Below are 17,773 nucleotides of genomic sequence, written 5' to 3'. Positions count from 1 at the left end.
TGGCTCCGGCATGAAAGAAACAGAGCGGGGTTTGACTGCTGCAGTTGCCATGAGTCATGTTAAGTTTTAGATCAATAACTATGAGGGTCATTTAGTGTCGGTTACATAACAAGAGTGAAAACTTTGCTGTCTTTAAGTGGTACAGACACAACATCCACTGAGTCACCAGAGGAGAGTTGAACCAAGTGGCTAAATATTCGCTTGTGTTGAAGAAATGTGCTTGACACATGCTGTATGCTACAATTGGACTGGAATATTAGAACTGGTTTTTTTAAAGGCATCGCAGCATGTTAATGTAAACGAATTGTATTTCAGCATGACCACTCCCTGCCAGGTGCCAGAGGTGAGTTTATTATTGACAATCTGTCCTTACAAGACATAAATCTGGGGTATGGGTGGAGACAGGTGATAAGCCAAAGAGGCTCATAAATACCTGTTTTTCCCTCCTCCAGTTTACATGTCTTGACAGCACCTATATGTGACTATATGGGTGACTTCATGTCTATGCAGGGTCTTTCTGATCAGGCTTGTGGGGGGCTTTTCACCAATAGCACCCACACCCTTTCTTTTTTCCATGGCCTGTCCCCCTGTGCTCCATAGTTTGGCTGTTTTCCTTTCCTTGTAACACCTGGAAAAGCTGTAGGGGAAATAAACCACTGCCAGCATTCCACCACATTACCGCTCTAAATGCCTGGGCACAGCCGCACATCATTGGCATTCTTAGATTTAAAGGTGCAGCCTGTCTTTGTCTTCCGAAATCGTTCATCCAGATAAATGTAGGTTAACTTTGACCTGAAAGCAAGGTTAAATCGGCCAAAATGTGCAGATACTAGTTGGCCTCTAGATGCTGTAAAGCTGCTCTGTTTGTAATGATAGTTAGAGTCAGATATGTTTTCAGTTTTAGTTTTGATGTTACATTTTGAAAAACACTTTTTTCTCAGTTAGCTTCTTTCCATATGATCTTAAATTAATATGAATTTTCTGCCAGTTCTCACAGCACTTCTCACATGCAAGATTTTCTTTTACTTACGCATAATACTTGTACAACATAAGTATTGAACGAGTACTGGCTTCTGAAATAGCTGCAATTACTTGTCTTTAACTTAGATTCAAGGGGAGCAAGGAAACCTATGACCCCCTGCAGATGAATATGGAAACAGTCTGGTAATAAAAGATTATGCTCATATTTTCTTGTGCAGTGAAGGTCATCCTAAACATCCATGAAAAGTAACAATGAGGTCAATTAATTCTTGGGTGGAGGGGAACATTAATATATGAAAGCAAAAATATGAAATATCTGTGGTTGTCAGCTGTAATTTCATACAGGCTTCTTGTTGGAGCCTTGTTTTGTGCAAAACACATATAGTTTGTCTGTCGCACTTTAAGAATTTTCAAAAAGGGAAGTATCCCCGTTTTTTTTTTTTTTTCCAAACAAGAAAACCACAAGCTTCAAAAAAGGAATAATTACTCAATCTTAGCCTCTGGCCCTCCCACCTCCACCCTTCCAGTTCCCCCCAGAGGGATGTAAGTGCGTCAGTGTGAGGTTGGAAAAGAGGAGAAGTAAAGCCTTTTGACTTTCAGGAAGGAAACACATCTGGGGAATAAGGAAAGAGAGAACGACTGAAAAGAGGAATTAGAGTGGAGGAAGAAGAGCTGGCCAAAAATAGTCAGCCTCCGCTCAAGCTTTGCCTTGCCAGAGTCCCTTACACCGCACCTCCTGCCACTCAGGCGTTAGTCAGCCCTGACCCATCCCTCAGAGAGTGACTAACTTCTCCGCTGAACCCCATCCCCCATGTCATGGACCTCACTTCCTCCCAGGTGTCTCAATCTAGGCTTGGGGTTACTAAACTTCAGACCCTCCGATCCTTGTTTTTCTCTCCTCTAGTAAAGATATACCACACTGCACTGTACAGGAAACAACTGAAGACACAAAAAAACTATGGGCCTTCAGACAGAAAGCTGTAAACAAACAGATCAAAATCAAATGATAAAAGTGTATAATCAGTGTTTCATGAGATACAAAAGGAGTCAGTGTAATTGTGGGATGATTTATAATACAGCAAGGTCCAGTAGAAGAGAATGAGTAAACACATGCATTCCTCTGGCAAGAAAACCATCTAGAAAAACAAGAACTGCATCAAGACAAATATGGTAAAGCCAGATGTACAGCGGTGTTGTGGCCAGACTGGTTTAAGATGGGAAGGACCGGAAATATAACAAATAGTTCATCTTAGGCAGGTGTTCAGCAAGCACAGTGGACTTTGCCAGAGCAAACAGGAAGTGGTGGGTAGTGTTTGACTGCGATTGGTCATTGTAGTTTGATCTGTGACGGTGACAAAAAAACGCAGGAAGGAGACGTGTAGAAAGGCAGATATACAGATTTCAAAGGCAAGGGAGTACGTGAGTGACAGTATATCTGTCAGGCTTCTGACAGAAACCTGCTAAAAGTTTTTTTTTTTTTTTTTAACAGCTGTAAATCACAAACCAGTCAAAACCTGTCAGTATATTCACACTCTTCTCCTTCTGATAACACTTCAGTTTAGCTGTCCTTATTGAAAAAATTATGAAAAAAACCCACCCCAAAACAGAGCACCAATTGTGGAACTTTGGTATATGACATAAAGACCTGATATATTATTATTGAAAAAAGCCATTCACCTTTAGTGAAAGATGCTGTATTATATAAATCATTCTATTTTCACATCTACATTCCAGCTAATTTGGGAAGGAATATGTCTCAATAGGAACATTTTTCAGAACAACTATGATGGCAAAGGTGGTGTGATCGTTTGGGTTGCCAGTTGTGCATCAGGCTGATTTTGTGCAGCTATTTGTCAACTAGAGCCATCCAGTGGTGCTTTAAGGAAGTTTAGGTTGCTATGGTAAATAAAAAAACAATGGGACATTCAGAAGAGGTAAGGGCCACGGTACACAGATGGGATTTTCTTCCTTGAAACTAAACAAAAAAACAAAAATTTGAGCAGCAATCTATGAATGCAGTTGAATGAGTTGACTATAGTTTGATATTCTATCCATTGTATTTTGGATGTTGGATTTGAATCAAAATGATGGCAGGATCTCAATCATATGAGGTCAGAGTTAGGTGTATGCTTTCCTATATGTTGTTCTTTTATTGAAATATTTATACTTAATTTTTTAATTTTCATTTTTCTTTTTATCCTTAAATTTTCTAATGTACTTTCCCATTTCTTGATATAGTTTTATTTCGCAAAAAGTTAAGAAGAAGATAAACAAATATATTTTTTTTGCAAGAGTTTCTGTGGTCAAAAAAGATATTCATATCATCACGGTAGTAAAAAAATAATACTCTCAAGTACACCGATGCACCGATGATAATAATCATCATCATCATCATCGTAATCATAACAACAACAATAATTATAATAACCTTTTATTGCTTGAAGTCTCCGAAGCTCCCCGAGATTTAAACCGGTGTCATTATAAGAGATGAACAATGTACTGGCTTATTATTGTCAATTTCATGTCAGTGTTGTTTTCACCATGACCAGACAAGCTGACCTGTAACATAATCCGTCTCCATGGGAACGCTCTAAATACGGCAGCTCGCTTGGATAACAGGAGCCGAGCGCGAAGCAGCAGGAGGCCATGGCCGGCGACGACTGACGTGTAAGGTGTTTACACCGAGTAAAGAAACTTCTGGGGGGGGAAACACAACGTGTCGAGAGCAAGATTCACCGCTTCTCTCCGAGCTCTCGGAGGTTTCGCCCGGCAAAGCAGAATGAGTCTGGACAAAGCAGAGCTGTGTGATTCACTGTTAACCTGGGTAAGTTTGATATCAGCGAGGTTTAGTAGCACGGCTAACAGTGGGCTAACAGCTGACAGCAGGTGGTGGCGAACCACGAGTAAAAGTAACATCCCTTTTGGAAGTTAAGGCCTCACGTACTACTTTAAGCAACTTTCCCGAGAGAGTATGTGAACGCGTCAGCAGCGGTCAGTAATTAAATTTGTGTCCAATGAAGCTAATTGTCGTTAGCCAACCAAGCTAACTAGCCAGAACCAGCTTGGAAGTTTGCCCTTCGTGATGTGTTAACCTGTTATCTGACTTGTCAGACTGCATTGTAAGCAAAGTCCACTCATTGACAAATGAAAAAAAAATAGCGTTGTGCAAGCATTGAGTCCTGTGCAATAATGTTGGGCTTTCCAAAGTAGTTACTAGTGCAGCTCAGGTGAAAGCCACCTGTTAAGTTAAAGTTTAAGTTAAAACGCCTGCTAATATGAAGAATGAAGAGTTGGCTACATCTGCCATTACTGCTTAGTGTCAGACATTTAAGCAACGTTTAGACAGCTTGAATCGATCTATCGATCGAGTGGTTTTATAATACTCACAGCTCTGATGCGTGATTTACTGCCGGTGCCAAATCACAAATATTGTTACATGCAAAAGATGACGTTTCCAATGTTGAATTGATAAGGAGCAGCATATTATTGAGTCTGGTTCAGTTTAACGTAAAAGTCAACTCAATTAATAAAAATATGACTGTGAATATGTGTGGGAAAAGACTAATCCTCTTAATCTTTATTCTTAGTTACAGACATTTCATGTCCCATCATGCAACAGCAAGTACGATCTAACAAGTGGCGTGGCCGTTGCACATGTGCTGCACAGAATGTAAGGACACACTCTGTTGTTTTAGTTTTTGAAGTGGATAAAATTGACTTAGAGAAAATGACTGAGGGAAATTTACTTGCTCGGATTTGCTTATCTCTGTATTTCATGCCAAATAGCTTTTTGAATTTTACAAGGGCATTATCTATGCAAACTGTTTAAGCATTGAATGAATCTGGCCATTATTAAATGAATAATGGCCAGATTTGTGAGGTCCTTTTTTTTTTTTTTTTATCGTTCTTGTAGTGAATTTGTCCCTCTATGGGTTTGACGTGTCAGTCTGCTTTTTGCATAAACCAGTCTGTCAGGCCTAAAGACCTTTTTATAGCTTGAGGTGGAGTGTTTGTTTTCCTTATACTTGGCGCTATGAGTGAATATACAACCCAGTTCTCTTTCAGTTAAACTGAATGTTCTTTTGTTTGTAAGGTCACCATAACTCCTTCTTGATTATTCCTATAGGTGGGATATTGCTTAAATTAACTGTTCTACGCAAATGTCATCATGCTTAGTGAATCTTGACATCCAGGGATGTGTTGTCGCCTTCCCCACAGTTCTCTTGTGTTCTTATTGACAGAGACCCCTCTTGGTTTAATGAGACATGGCTAGGCAGGATCAAGGAGGAGAGCGGGGCCAACTGGCGCCTCAAGGTAATTTGTGGTAGAGCAGGATATGACACAAAACCTTACAGTCAACAAAAATATGATGAAAAAGATGTCCCTTATTCTAACATCCCTTTTCCCTGATGAAAATGAGAATCTGCATTGTAAATGTAGTTTGGTTCTTTCAGGTCAGCAACATGAAGAAGATTCTGAAGAGCATGCTGGAATATTACCACGATGTAAATACTTTTACTCATTTAAATTTGCATCAATTCCTGAATTCCTTATTCCTTTTACAAGATTTTCTGCTATATATCAGACTCAATCATGCCTCACATTATACTCTTTGAACAGGTGCTTGGTCATCAGGTGTCAGATGAGCACTTGCCAGATGTTAACCTTATTGGAGAGATGGGAGATGTCACTGAGCTGGGCAAGCTGGTACAGCTTGTACTGGGCTGTGCTGTCAGTTGTGACAAAAAACAAGGTATGCTTTCTGCTGTCAAAGAAAGCTAGCAGATGCAGCAATCTGAAAACACACAGGGTTAACTGCAAGTTAGCTCACATGAATTCTGTTTAATGTCATGGCCTGAGTTTTTTTTTTTTTTTTTTTTTTTTACTGACTACATGTTTTTTCCATAAAATAAATAAATAAATATATATATATATATATATATATATATATATATATATATATATATATATATATATATATATATATATATATATATATATATAGGTTTTTGTTTTGTTTTGTTTTTTTTTTTTTTTGGTTTTTTTTAAGAGAAACTTGAAAGGGTTTAATGACCACAGTTTCTCTGAAAATGGATGCAGGTTTGTTTTATAGGAGAGTTTTGTGTTGTCACTTCTTTCTGCTGTTGTCTTCTCCTAAACACAGAGCAAATCCAGCAAATAATGACACTTGAGGAATCTGTCCAACATGTTGTGATGACAGCCATTCAGGAGGTGAGTAAACCTCTTGCTTATGCTTATCCTTGGTTCTCCCTACTTTGCAATAATCCCAGTTTTTGGTCATGGTGAATTCGCAATCTGAAAAATCTGGATAAGCGTAAGACTGAACGGTGTTCCAGAAATCCAACTCTGTGATATTTCAAATATATGATTATCATTCCTTTGACATAAAAAAAACACCTAACCATTGGAAAAGCATATGCCAGGTTTGATCAAAAAAAGTTCCCCAGAAAATCCGATAAGCCATTTCCTTGGAAATTCTCTTGTTTTTTTGTTTTGTTTTTTTTTTTGTTTTTTTGTTTGTTTGTTTGTTTGTTTTCTTTATTTGGTCAGTGACTCTCTTATTGCTGTTTTGCTTTAGCTCTTGTCAAAAGAACCTTCATCTGAACCAGGTAGCCCAGAGACCTATGGGGACTTTGACTATCAGGTAAAACTCCAACACTTCCAGTCCCTCTCTGTCTATTTGTTTCAACTCTAGTCAGACAGAATTACATCTCTTTTCTTATAAGTTCTGTGTTTGTAGTCTAGGAAGTATTATTTTCTGAGTGAGGAGGCAGATGAGAAGGAAGATCTGAGCCAGCGCTGTCGAGACCTGGAGCATCAGGTGAGTTCAGTTAATTCAGATGTTAAAACCTGGAGAGCCAAGGGTTTTGGTAAATTGGGATTATAGTTTACAAATGCTTCTGAATGCATTCTAGTGAGGGGTGGGGTAATATGGCTTAAACTTAAAATATCAGATTTTTATGTTAAAATAAGCACAATGTCATTGGGTCTGTGTTGCAGCAGCTAAATGCAGTGATGAGTGCTGAAGTAATCTGGACATTATCTTGTTACCGACTGATATTGAGGGGAAAAGTTACCAACGGAAACATAAAATTTTATCCTGTATTATTTCCTGCGAGAATTTCAGTTCAGCACAGGAATGGCCACTAAAGGTGAAAACTACAATGGCAATCTAATAACTTTTTATTAATATTATTACATTGAATGGCTATAGCAGAAAAGGCTCTGACTATAGTTAAAAATATGGTTCAATTCTAGGAAAATATTAAGCCTTGTAACTTTTAAGATGGCCCACTGGGTTTATTTTATCCTTCACTATCTACCAGAGCGATCAGCATTGCCTCGCAAACTGACTTGTTGTTTTGGAGTGATATAAAACTATTTTAACTCTAGGTATGTGACTTTGAGTTATTTAGAGTCCTGGTTCTTATGTGGTGTGGATGCAGCATGTTGTTGCCTGTATGTGCCTGCAGCTGTTGTGCTCTGGCCCTTATTGATTAGCCCACCTGAGACTTTATTTTCCCATGGCTTGTTTCTTGTTTGTGCACTACTGACTGAGAGGGGATTCATTTAGTACAGGTTTTTGTTTTTTTGTTTTTTTTAGAAACATTCCTGTCAATAGTTGCATAACATCAAGATAAAACAGACACGTTGCCTTGGGATGAAGCAGTAGCCAACAATAATTTGTACTGCTCTCAGCCCACCTGTTTGTTTACTTACTTAGCCCACGCATTAGGGATTAGTCATTTATGTTGTTTTGAAAGCTTTTTACTGCGACTGGTCCTGTGCTAAAGTATGAAATCTGTCCTTAGAGTTCAGTGTAGGGTTTTGCTGTCTTGCAGCTCCCCTTTTTAACGCTGGAATGCCAACTTGTCTAACTCACCTCAGTCCAGGCTGACCTCAAAACAAACGTTTCTGTAATGCAACTCTCAACTGGAGACCCTCCCTCTCTCAATTCAAGCCAATTTAATTAGTTCCACTAAAACAATTTAACCAGTGTCACTAAAAATCCTCAATGTGCTGTGCATATTCATTTATTTCTGCTCATATCATGAGGGCCTGCTTTTGACCGCAAGGCTAATGCTAACAACGCCACTATTCAGAAAGTTCCATCTGCCTAAGAACATTGAACACCAGCTGACTAACTAGTTTTGACAACTGAGCAAGTGAATTGGGAGTGAAGCATGTGATCGAAGTTCTGTGTACTAAAGGTGGTGAGTTTGTAGCTGTGCATCAATGTTTTCTTCTGACTCTCTCAAGAAGTAGTTCTCTGACTTTGACTTTATGGACGGAGAAGATTTAAATTTGCTCTTTCGGCTATCTGTAAATCGGAGTTGAAGAGTTTTTTGGCACAATGGTTTTTTTTATGCATTTATCTTCCTTCTATTGCGCTTTGCATCTCTTTTGATAGCGATCTCACTGTCTTTACACTTCTTTTAGCAATGTTTGTGTTCTGTGTTCCTCTCTCTACCTCCAAATAGTTGTCAGTGGCTCTGGAGGACAAATCATCCCTTCAGGCAGAGACACGCACTCTGAAGGAAAAGCTGAGCCGCTACGACTCTCTGGACACCTCTACCACTTCCATCACTGGAAAAAAACTGCTTCTGCTGCAGAGTCAGATGGAGCAGCTTCAGGAGGAGAACTACAGGTACAGCCTGTACATGCATGCACACACACAGCGTTGGACTTAGAGTCCAGGTACAGAAAAATGCATAAATGTTACATTTCTTCAGGCTTGTATAAAATAGATATGGTAATACTTACATAATTTTCTTTTATGGTAATACTTACAAAAAATTTTAATTCACAAGTGACCAACACATAAATATCACATATTATTATTGAATCATCACACCTTGTTTCATATCTTACATAAACCTCTGCTCCCCCATCTGTCATATACACCCCAGACTAGAGAACAGCAGAGATGACATGCGTGTGCGGGGGGAGATATTGGAGCGTGAAGTGGTTGACCTGCAGCAACGCAACGAAGAGCTGACCAGTCTGGCCCAGGAGGCCCAAGCTCTGAAAGACGAGATGGATATTCTCAGGTAAATTACATGTTACCTTTAAATTTATTCTCTGCAAAACTGCAGCAGATCAGGGTTTCAGATTCTCTGCTTCAATGGAAGACTTCTTATTCATCAGAGTTTTAAATGCAACAATTAACATTGTGTGGAAATATGACACACTGCGTTGTGTTAATGTGGGCTGACAGTTATCTTAGAAGCTTTACTTCTGGAAATGCTGCTGTGGAAAATTTTATTTAAATAAGTTAAAGTACCACTTTGACTCTTCACAAGAAAAGTGTATAGTATTCTATTTTTTTGTCACTATCAACACGAAAAGACAAAAACAAACAAAATTGTCTGATGAATTGCATCTTGATGTCCCTTAGGCTGCTGTTGTCCAAAAATATTTATACACAATAAGCCTCAACCCTGTAGTTGGTGAGAGTTTCTTTTTACAGCAATAAACATGTGGACCATATTTTTTCTTTTGCCTAATCCCGTATATGTTTTTTTTTTTTTTTGTTTGTTGTTTGTTTGTTTAGCCAGAAATATTCCTAAGCCCATATTTTTTTGTGACTCAAACTAGTCCCCAACAATTCTTCAACCCCAATAGTCCCCTTGTGTTGAATAATGTTCACAAATAACTTGATCCCAGCTATTAAAGGAAATTACTGAACCTTTAAAAACAGCAAATACATTTTTAAAGATTTACATTCTCCCGAATAATAAATACACACAGATATAGATATCAGAGCTGGCTTATTGTTGATTTTGATCTAATCTTTTCATGGGATTTATTGACAATGTCAAACAATGAGCAGCCTTTTCCTTTTAAGCTGCATTTCATCTATTATCATTTTACAGTTACAGTAACAACTCCCACGCTGCCCACGCACAAGACATCCAGTCAGCCCCTCTCTCCTTACCTCCATGTTTATTCTATGAATTTCATGCTTTGATGCTCACTTCTGTCACATTTGGTGGTTTTTGGTTGTTAAGACCATATCTACATGGATGTATAATGTTTGACCTAAGGCCATGTTCCCGTGCTGGCACTCAACTCTTTTGACACTCCCCCTGAATCAGGCATTCGTCCGACCGGGTGAACCAACTTGAAGCAATGGTGGACACATACAAGAGGAAGCTGGAGGATCTGGGAGACCTGCGCAGGCAGGTGCGCCTCCTGGAGGAGCGTAACACTGTATACATGCAGCGTACCTGCGAGCTGGAGGAGGAGCTGCGCAGGGCCAATGCTGTCCGCAACCAGCTGGACACCTACAAGAGACAGGCAAGTTGCTGACAGGATGAGGGAGAGTGATACTTGGACATGCAGTTGAAAAATGTTGCAGTTTTTAGTGAGCACTTGTGCCAACACAGACTGTTGTGCTCTCTGACCTGCAGGCTCATGAGCTTCACACCAAGCACTCAGCCGAGGCTATGAAAGCAGAGAAGTGGCAGTTTGAGTACAAGAACCTTTATGACAAGTATGATGCACTGCAGAAGGAGAAAGAAGTGAGTCTGTAAAAACAGTTGGGGAAGTTCAGTCGTGGTGTTTTCGTGTTACTTCCACTCGTTGGTTCTACTGTGGTGGTTTATCAGTGTGTAGTCACGTTTCAAATTGCTCTTTTTCTCACGTTCGCACACTAAAGCTCTGTCATACCACTGTACAAAGTGTAGTCATTTAGTTTTTATTTTGGTGATGACAGTCTGTGTGTGGATCACCATTTGTTGTGATGACTATAGGGGACACGCTGCAGTTGGAGGAGCTGTTGCCAGGCAAATATCGTACTATTCTTCACTGGACTCCCACGTCCAGTGTCCGTTCTGACACCTTCTGCAATCTCACAGGGATGATTAATGTCCTTGGTTACTTGTGGTAGTAATTAACAAATACACACTGTCGTGACATGCATGCTACATTTGAATTCACTTTATCCATGTCAAACTGATCTCACTGAGTGAGGAAGTTGAGATGCAGGTTGACCCGTCAGCTCAAATGTAAAACGATTTTAGGTCTGCCTCCATGTGTACACAGACTAATCTAGTCTAAACGCCCATTATTTTTTTTGTTATGAAATATTGGTCATGTTGAATAGAGCATTCCCACAGTTTCATTTTATCCTTGATGCTTAATAAGCCCTTAACCCAGAAACTAAAGCAGTCGGTGTATTATGTTCTTTTTTCCTCAGCGTCTGATCTCAGAGAGAGACACACTTCGGGAGAATAATGATGAGCTGAGGTGCGCACAAGTCCAGCAGAGGTGTCTGAACGGGGCAGGTAAATTGTAATTGTGTGAGGCACATAAGAACAGCAACGTTCAACTTTTGGTAGACTTTTCCATTATCGTGTTGTCCACCTGCTTAGGTTCTTGAAGGTCGGTCTCTCTCTCTCTCGCTCTCTCTCTCTCGCTCTCTCTCTCTCTCTCTCTCTCTCTCGCTCTCTCTCTCTCTCTCTCTCTCTCTCTCTCTAAGTATGAATCAAAATGTTGCAGCAAAGGAAAATATTTCTCAGCTCATGAAAGTATTTTATTAAATCTGTTATGTTTCCAGTTGACACCTCAATCCGTCTTTGTCTCTTCACAGGGGGCTTGCGTGACAGTGGTGTCACAGTGGGAAACCTTGCTGCAGAGATCATGCCTACCGAGCTCAAGTATGTCTGTATTTGTTAATTTGCTGTGTAGGTCTGTGTATAAGCTGCGGTGTGTGCAGGTGTTAATATGTGCATCGCAGTCAAATGTGGGCGAAACAAATGAGATTTTCCCTCTAAACCTGCAAAAAAAAACATGCAGCCCACTCGTTGCCCTACATCCACCCTCTACAGGCTGAGATAAAATGCTCACACCTGCTAACACAATCACACAAGGTTATTTTTAGAGCTTGAATGTGCAATTGCCCCCAGAAATAGTGACACATGGAAGCGCTGCACATTTGGCCTGGGTGTTGTCAGAAGGCTTGGTCAAGTCAGAAGAGCATTTTCTGCTTTCACCAACCACTGACCCTCTTAATCTCTCCCTCACTTTTTTCAACGCCTGACTTCACCTCATACCTTCTGTCGACAGGGAGACAGTGGTCCGTCTACAGAGCGAGAACAAGATGTTGTGTGTCCAGGAAGAGACATACAGGCAGAAACTAGTGGAGGTGAAGGCTGAGCTGGAGGAGGCTCAGCGTAGCAAGAACACCCTGGAAACTCAGAACAGGTGTGTGTGTGTCTGCCTGCGTGTCTGTCTGTTTGTGTGTGAGTGCTCAACGTACAATGCAACTTCTTCTTCGGCAGTGTTGAATAATCATCCCCCTTCTGGGTTGCCATATTGTATGTTCCTGGACATTAATCTGGTAGTTTGGCTGATAGTGGGAGTGATATCTGCCTAAATGTCAACTCACCCTCTGGACTGTGTGCTCAACTGAGCTGTGTGGGCTGGACTGGAGGACAGACAGCTGAAAGCCAGATTGTCCCTTGACTGCGTGTGTGTTTACATGCTTGTGGGCATGTGGACATGTGGGTGGAGTGTGTGTGTGTGTGTGTGTGTGTGTGTGTGTGTGTGTGTGTGTGTGTGTGTGTGTGTGTGTGTGTGTGTGTGTGTGCGCTTCCAATGCAACACCAGGCTCAGGGTGTGGGAAGCATCCTCAGCAACACTAACAGGAGGAAAGGAGTGGAGTGAGCATGCTCAGTAGAGCACAGCAATGAATGGTCAGGCAGCACACTTGGTGAATGTTGCCTGCAGCAGATGTACAAGGATCCACATGATACTTAGCAAACATCATCCACCCACAGAAGCAGCTTAATAACCTTGTGTTTTTCTTTCCTCTTCTATCATCCCCTAGCTTTTTGTCTTGGGCTCCCTTCGCATCTCTAAAATCTAAAATGTTTTTAATTCCTATTTCTCTTTGTCCCTTCCCTCTTCTTTTTTTTTTTTTTTTTTTTTTTTTTTTATAACTGTTTCCAAGGCTGAATGAGCAGCAGATCTCAGAGCTGCGTTCTCAGATCGAGGAGCTTCAGAGAACACTCCAGGAGCAGGACAGCAAGACTGAGGATGTGAGTGGAGAGACTGCTGTCTCCTTCCACTGTCTACTTTTGTCATTTCAGACTCATACAAATCATAGTTTTCTATGATCAGTTTCAGAGACTAGAACTATTGTGGCCAAGAGAAACCTTTTGTTTGCTTGTGAAATTGATCAGTTGCTTGAAATCTAGAGATTAGTTATTATTTTCCTCTTGCCTTGAATATTGTCCTAATAATGATTATTAATTAGTGTTAACAACATTGTTAAAGTGGAAGGGCAAATATGAATGAATTGAAGGTGCTATATGTAAGTTTTCACTTTTGCGACCTTGCTAACATTAATGTTAACAACTGTTTACTAACCAGTCTAGAAGAAATGCAAGGTCAGCATCAAACTTTTTTTTTTCTCCCCCCCCCATATTCACCAACAGCTGTCTCCAGAGGTGAAACACCAGTGTTACCTTTTGTCATCACCTTCTTTTTTTCGTCATACTATTTCCCCACTTTCTGATTTTTTTTTTAGTCACTGTAGCATCCAATCGGCCCTGAAGTTGGAGCGCCGTTCTCATAATGTTGTGCATTGTAAATGCAACAGTGACTGAAGTACCTGGCAGGAAACAACGTGCAGCAGAAAAAACTTACATACGGCCACTTTAATGAAGTAACTTTTTTTTAAGCACTGATGTTCTAGCAAACACTCCCCGTGTGTAGTAGCAAAAGGTTGCCATTGGCACTTTGTGTTTACTGTAAAAGTTAACTGTCGATCACACTTGGCTGTCAAGGGCTGCTGTGTATGTTCTTCGTACATGTTGTGTGGGAATTTAACTCAAGTGTGCTGTGGTGATTCAGTGTTAACGCCTGCCCCTCTCTGTCTGTCTCTCTCTGCCTGCCCCCATCGATCGTCTCTGTCAAAATCAGGCTATTGTAAGTACGGCCCACCCTCTGTCCATGGCCCATGATTTAATTCTTTGATGGCTTGACTTTCACAGCTCACACTCTGTGTTTGTGCATGTTTGTTTGTGTGCCCTTTAGAAAACCTACGCTTTGAGTTTAATGTATTTTATTCCCCTTTTTTTCCCAGTCTTCCTTATTGAAGAAGAAGCTTGAGGAGCATTTGTAAGTACTTACATGTTATTTACTCATGTTCGCGTGAAGCATGAATTCACACAGTTGCTGTGTGGTTATCGCAGAGAGAAGCTCCATGAAGCCCACTCAGATCTTCAAAAGAAAAGAGAAGTCATTGATGACCTGGAGCCCAAAGTGGATAGCAACCGTAAGTAATTACTTAAAAATGTACTGGTACCTGCCAGTGTCCACTCTGTCCTCTCTTTCAAATGCTGTTTTCTTTCCCGCTCAGTGGCAAAGAAGATTGATGAACTTCATGAGATCCTGCGGAAGAAGGACGAAGACATGAAGCAGATGGAGGAGAGATACAAACGCTATGTGGAGAAGGCTAGAACGGTTAGTCCACCTCAACAGAACATGTTGTCCCCAGCATGTGGCGATAGATAAAAATATGTGCTTGTTGTTGCACTGAGCAACACACTGCAGATTTTTACACATCTGAGTCTAGCTCCAGTTGCTGAGGAGTTTTACTACGTGTGAAAAAAGTTTCATAAAACCTTTTGTGGCTCCACAGGGAGAAAAGTCTGGCAAAGCTATGTGAGGTGTTGTGACTTGAGTCAGTTGGTTTGAAAAATTTAAAAAAATGTAGGTGTGGAGTAGAACCAAGCAAGGTCTGTAGCATACTCCTCATATCTGCTTTAGGCCAACAGCTCAAGGGCTACAGCTGCTAAATGATAGACCAACATCATCCATAAGACCAAAGAGCAAAATGTTAAATCAGCAGATTTCTCCTGTGTGCAGGTGATCAAAACCCTGGACCCAAAGCAGCAGCCGGCAAGTCACCAGATTCCTGAAGTTCAGGCTTTGAAGAACCAGCTTGCAGAAAAAGAGAGAAAAATCCACCACCTGGAGGTATTAACCTTTAACTAAATGAGGTCACTTCACTGTAGCTCTTGATAACTGACACTATTACTTGATCTGCTCCACAGCACGATTATGAGAAGAGCAGAGCCAGACATGACCAGGAGGAGAAACTCATCATTAGTGCCTGGTATAACATGGTGAGTGAGCGCAAATACACACACATCATGGATTTTATCTGGGAAAATCCATTCTTAGCACCGTTGCTCTGATGAAAGTGAAGAACTTCACCTCAGAACTCAACTCTTTGCTCTTGCTCTTCCTCTTCCTCTTGCTCACTCACACTCTCTCTTTCTCTCCCTCCCCTCCTTCCCTCAGGGGATGGCATATCATCAAACAGTGTCCAGCGAGCGTCTGGGGTCCTCCAATCAGGCCATGTCCTTCCTCGCCCAACAGAGACAGTCCACCAATGCCAGACGAGGCTTTGTACGGCACCACCCCAGATAAAAAGAACAGAAAAACAAAAAGTCCAGACAAGAGAAAAAAGCTGTGCTGAAATAAGCACGGAGAGGATGAAGTGACCAGCTGCACACTTTGCCTGAACTCCCCCTAACTTTACCTTTATGTCGTCACTGGATCGCTGTACCTCAGAGTATTTTTTAATGCTGCTGCTGCCCCCTGCTGGCTATTAGTGATCCAAGATTTTTTTTATTTTCTCTGGAGCCCCAGGGGAGAACGAGGGAAATACTACTGTGCTAGACTGATTAGATTCAGAGGTGAGCTGTAGAAACAGAGATGACTGGACTCCCAGGTGTGAAAAGAGGCTCTCACCTTTTAAGGTGACTGTTATTTTCTCTTTAGCCTCTTGTACTCGCTTCCAAGATCTCTTCAATTTTTTTTATATCTTTTATGTTATACAGTAGATAGGAATATGATCTACTTTTGTCAAGGTTACAGTTAAAATGTGGAAGATTAAGGTGGACTCAATGTACTATTATGAGGACAAAGCTACATTAGTTACACAACACTCAGCCGTATTGACTGTTATAGTTTAATTTTTGCTTTTGATTTTCTGATAGCTTTTTATTTTTGTTTTCTAGATGATTATGAGTTGCCTTTTGTTTTAATTTGAAAGAACATTGAAAAGACCACGAGGGTTAGTTATTGGCTTTCATATTGTTTTGCTTTTTTGTCATCTTTTTTTCCCCAAACTTATTATTAATTTTACAAAAGAACTTTCACAAGATACACCAAAGCACTTTCTCTCTAAATGGCCCGGCTGGCTTGTTCAGTGCTCCACCAGGGCTTTTGGAGGACACTGCAATTACTTGTAGTGTCAATCCCTTCTTCCTGTTTCATTTAGCAGAAATTCATCTTATTTCATTTTTGCTTGGTTGATTTTCTTATGCCTGGTGATAATGTGACTTTCATATGATTTTTCTCAACTATGTTTCTCATTAGTTGTGTATGATTTGGATTTATTACTTATTCTCCTTTCAGTCTCTCCTCCCAAAGTTTAACACAGTGTGCTGGTTGTGGGTAGTATCTAATTGCACTCGTGGCATTAGACTGATGTGAACATTTGGCAGTTAAAGCCTTCTGACTTGATCACAAAAACTGGAAAAATTAAGTTGAGTCCCTCTTTATAATGGCAGTAAAAACAGTGACTCAGCTAATAGCTGTTTACCGCCACTGACCTCATTTACAGTTCAGCTGAACTGGAAGGAAACTTATTCAACAGTACACTGGAATTCTTTTGTTGTCTGTTGACAGGAAGTCTGAGGCAGATAAAAAAAGATGGAGCATGCACTACATAGCTCATTTATCCACACTGCATCTGCTGTTATTCACTACTGTTCTTTTTTTTTTTTTTTTTTTTTTTTTCCCCCCAACAGATGTAGTGACTTTAGACTATCCCATATCAGAGCTGCTATTTTGTGACTTGTACTTGATCCCTGAAAAGATTTCTGCTACGATCTACACAGACCAGAATCCTGCTGTTGTGTGCACATGATTTTTCTACTGATGTTTCATTATTTTGAGTTTATTTATGGTGTTGAGTCTTTATCTCTGCTGCACATTTGCATGGCTTGAAGGGTTTAACTTTTAGGTTGTATGTGTTTGTTTCTATCATATAATGGTCTTGTAGATTATGGCATATGGTACTACACTCAGGCGTAGAAGCAGGTTAAAGACTTGTAGTTCTGTCTGTTCTGCTTTTGCACTACAAATAAATGGGATCTTACAAAAAGGTTTCTGGCATTGTATGTGTCAGTTAGTTTAAGAACTGCCTTCATTGATTAAATCATTTTATAAAAGCTTCTTCAGAAGAATCTATCAAAGATAATTGACTGGTTTTGTGAACTTGTTTCTGCTACTGGGCAGTTAGCTTCTGCCGTTGTCTAAAAGCAAAGACTGATTAGTCAGACTTCTCACATCCTTTCATCCACCTGTAGATCATTTGTGTGAAATTTATTCACTTCAGTTTGAACAGGCATTTCTGAAAGATTGGTAACGGACATAGATCAAATGGTAAATGCAGAATTTAACAGCCTATGTTTTGTTCAATTTAAAGTTTACTTCTTCTTACTTTCCTCTCAACTTTCAACATGAGGTGAGTCCAGGAATCAATCATAGGTCAATAGTTCAGCTGGACTTTCAAACCTTTTACCTGAAATCTGTAGAGATTAGACACGAACACTTCCCAGCCATACCTCATTCTGCCCAGAGCTTGAGATGATGAGCGATAAATAAGGTAGAAAATATTATATACTATACATTATTACAATATATGCCAAAGGGCATAATATAGCAGATCATAAAGCACAATTGG

The 17,773-nt window shown here is 40.2% G+C and overlaps 1 protein-coding gene across 2 annotated transcripts; it reads left to right on the top strand.

The window, feature by feature from the left end:
• Positions 1 to 234: 234 nt before the first annotated feature.
• Positions 235 to 17,214, top strand: hook2 (hook microtubule-tethering protein 2). Of its 2 annotated transcripts, XM_029508871.1 has the most exons (24): positions 235 to 343; positions 3,531 to 3,805; positions 4,569 to 4,651; positions 5,223 to 5,295; positions 5,436 to 5,486; positions 5,602 to 5,734; positions 6,146 to 6,213; positions 6,581 to 6,646; positions 6,743 to 6,823; positions 8,484 to 8,650; positions 8,913 to 9,053; positions 10,101 to 10,302; positions 10,416 to 10,526; positions 11,204 to 11,291; positions 11,597 to 11,663; positions 12,073 to 12,210; positions 12,959 to 13,046; positions 13,933 to 13,938; positions 14,096 to 14,130; positions 14,205 to 14,287; positions 14,372 to 14,475; positions 14,881 to 14,991; positions 15,069 to 15,140; positions 15,319 to 17,214. In XM_029508871.1, exons 2-24 carry the CDS (start codon positions 3,761 to 3,763, stop codon positions 15,445 to 15,447), a joined length of 2,142 nt encoding a protein of 713 aa, XP_029364731.1. In that variant the 5' UTR covers positions 235 to 343; positions 3,531 to 3,760; the 3' UTR covers positions 15,448 to 17,214. The 2 variants fall into 2 exon arrangements, with proteins under 2 accessions (XP_029364731.1, XP_029364732.1); XM_029508872.1 differs by lacking the exon at positions 13,933 to 13,938.
• The last annotated feature ends 559 nt before the right edge of the window (positions 17,215 to 17,773 follow it).

The sequence above is a fragment of the Echeneis naucrates genome, chromosome 8 (genome assembly GCF_900963305.1).
Source record: "Echeneis naucrates chromosome 8, fEcheNa1.1, whole genome shotgun sequence".
In the NCBI taxonomy this organism is placed as follows: Eukaryota; Metazoa; Chordata; class Actinopteri; order Carangiformes; family Echeneidae; genus Echeneis; species Echeneis naucrates.
Note: the sequence above shows the minus strand (reverse complement) of the source record. Positions and strands in the feature narration are given on the sequence as shown.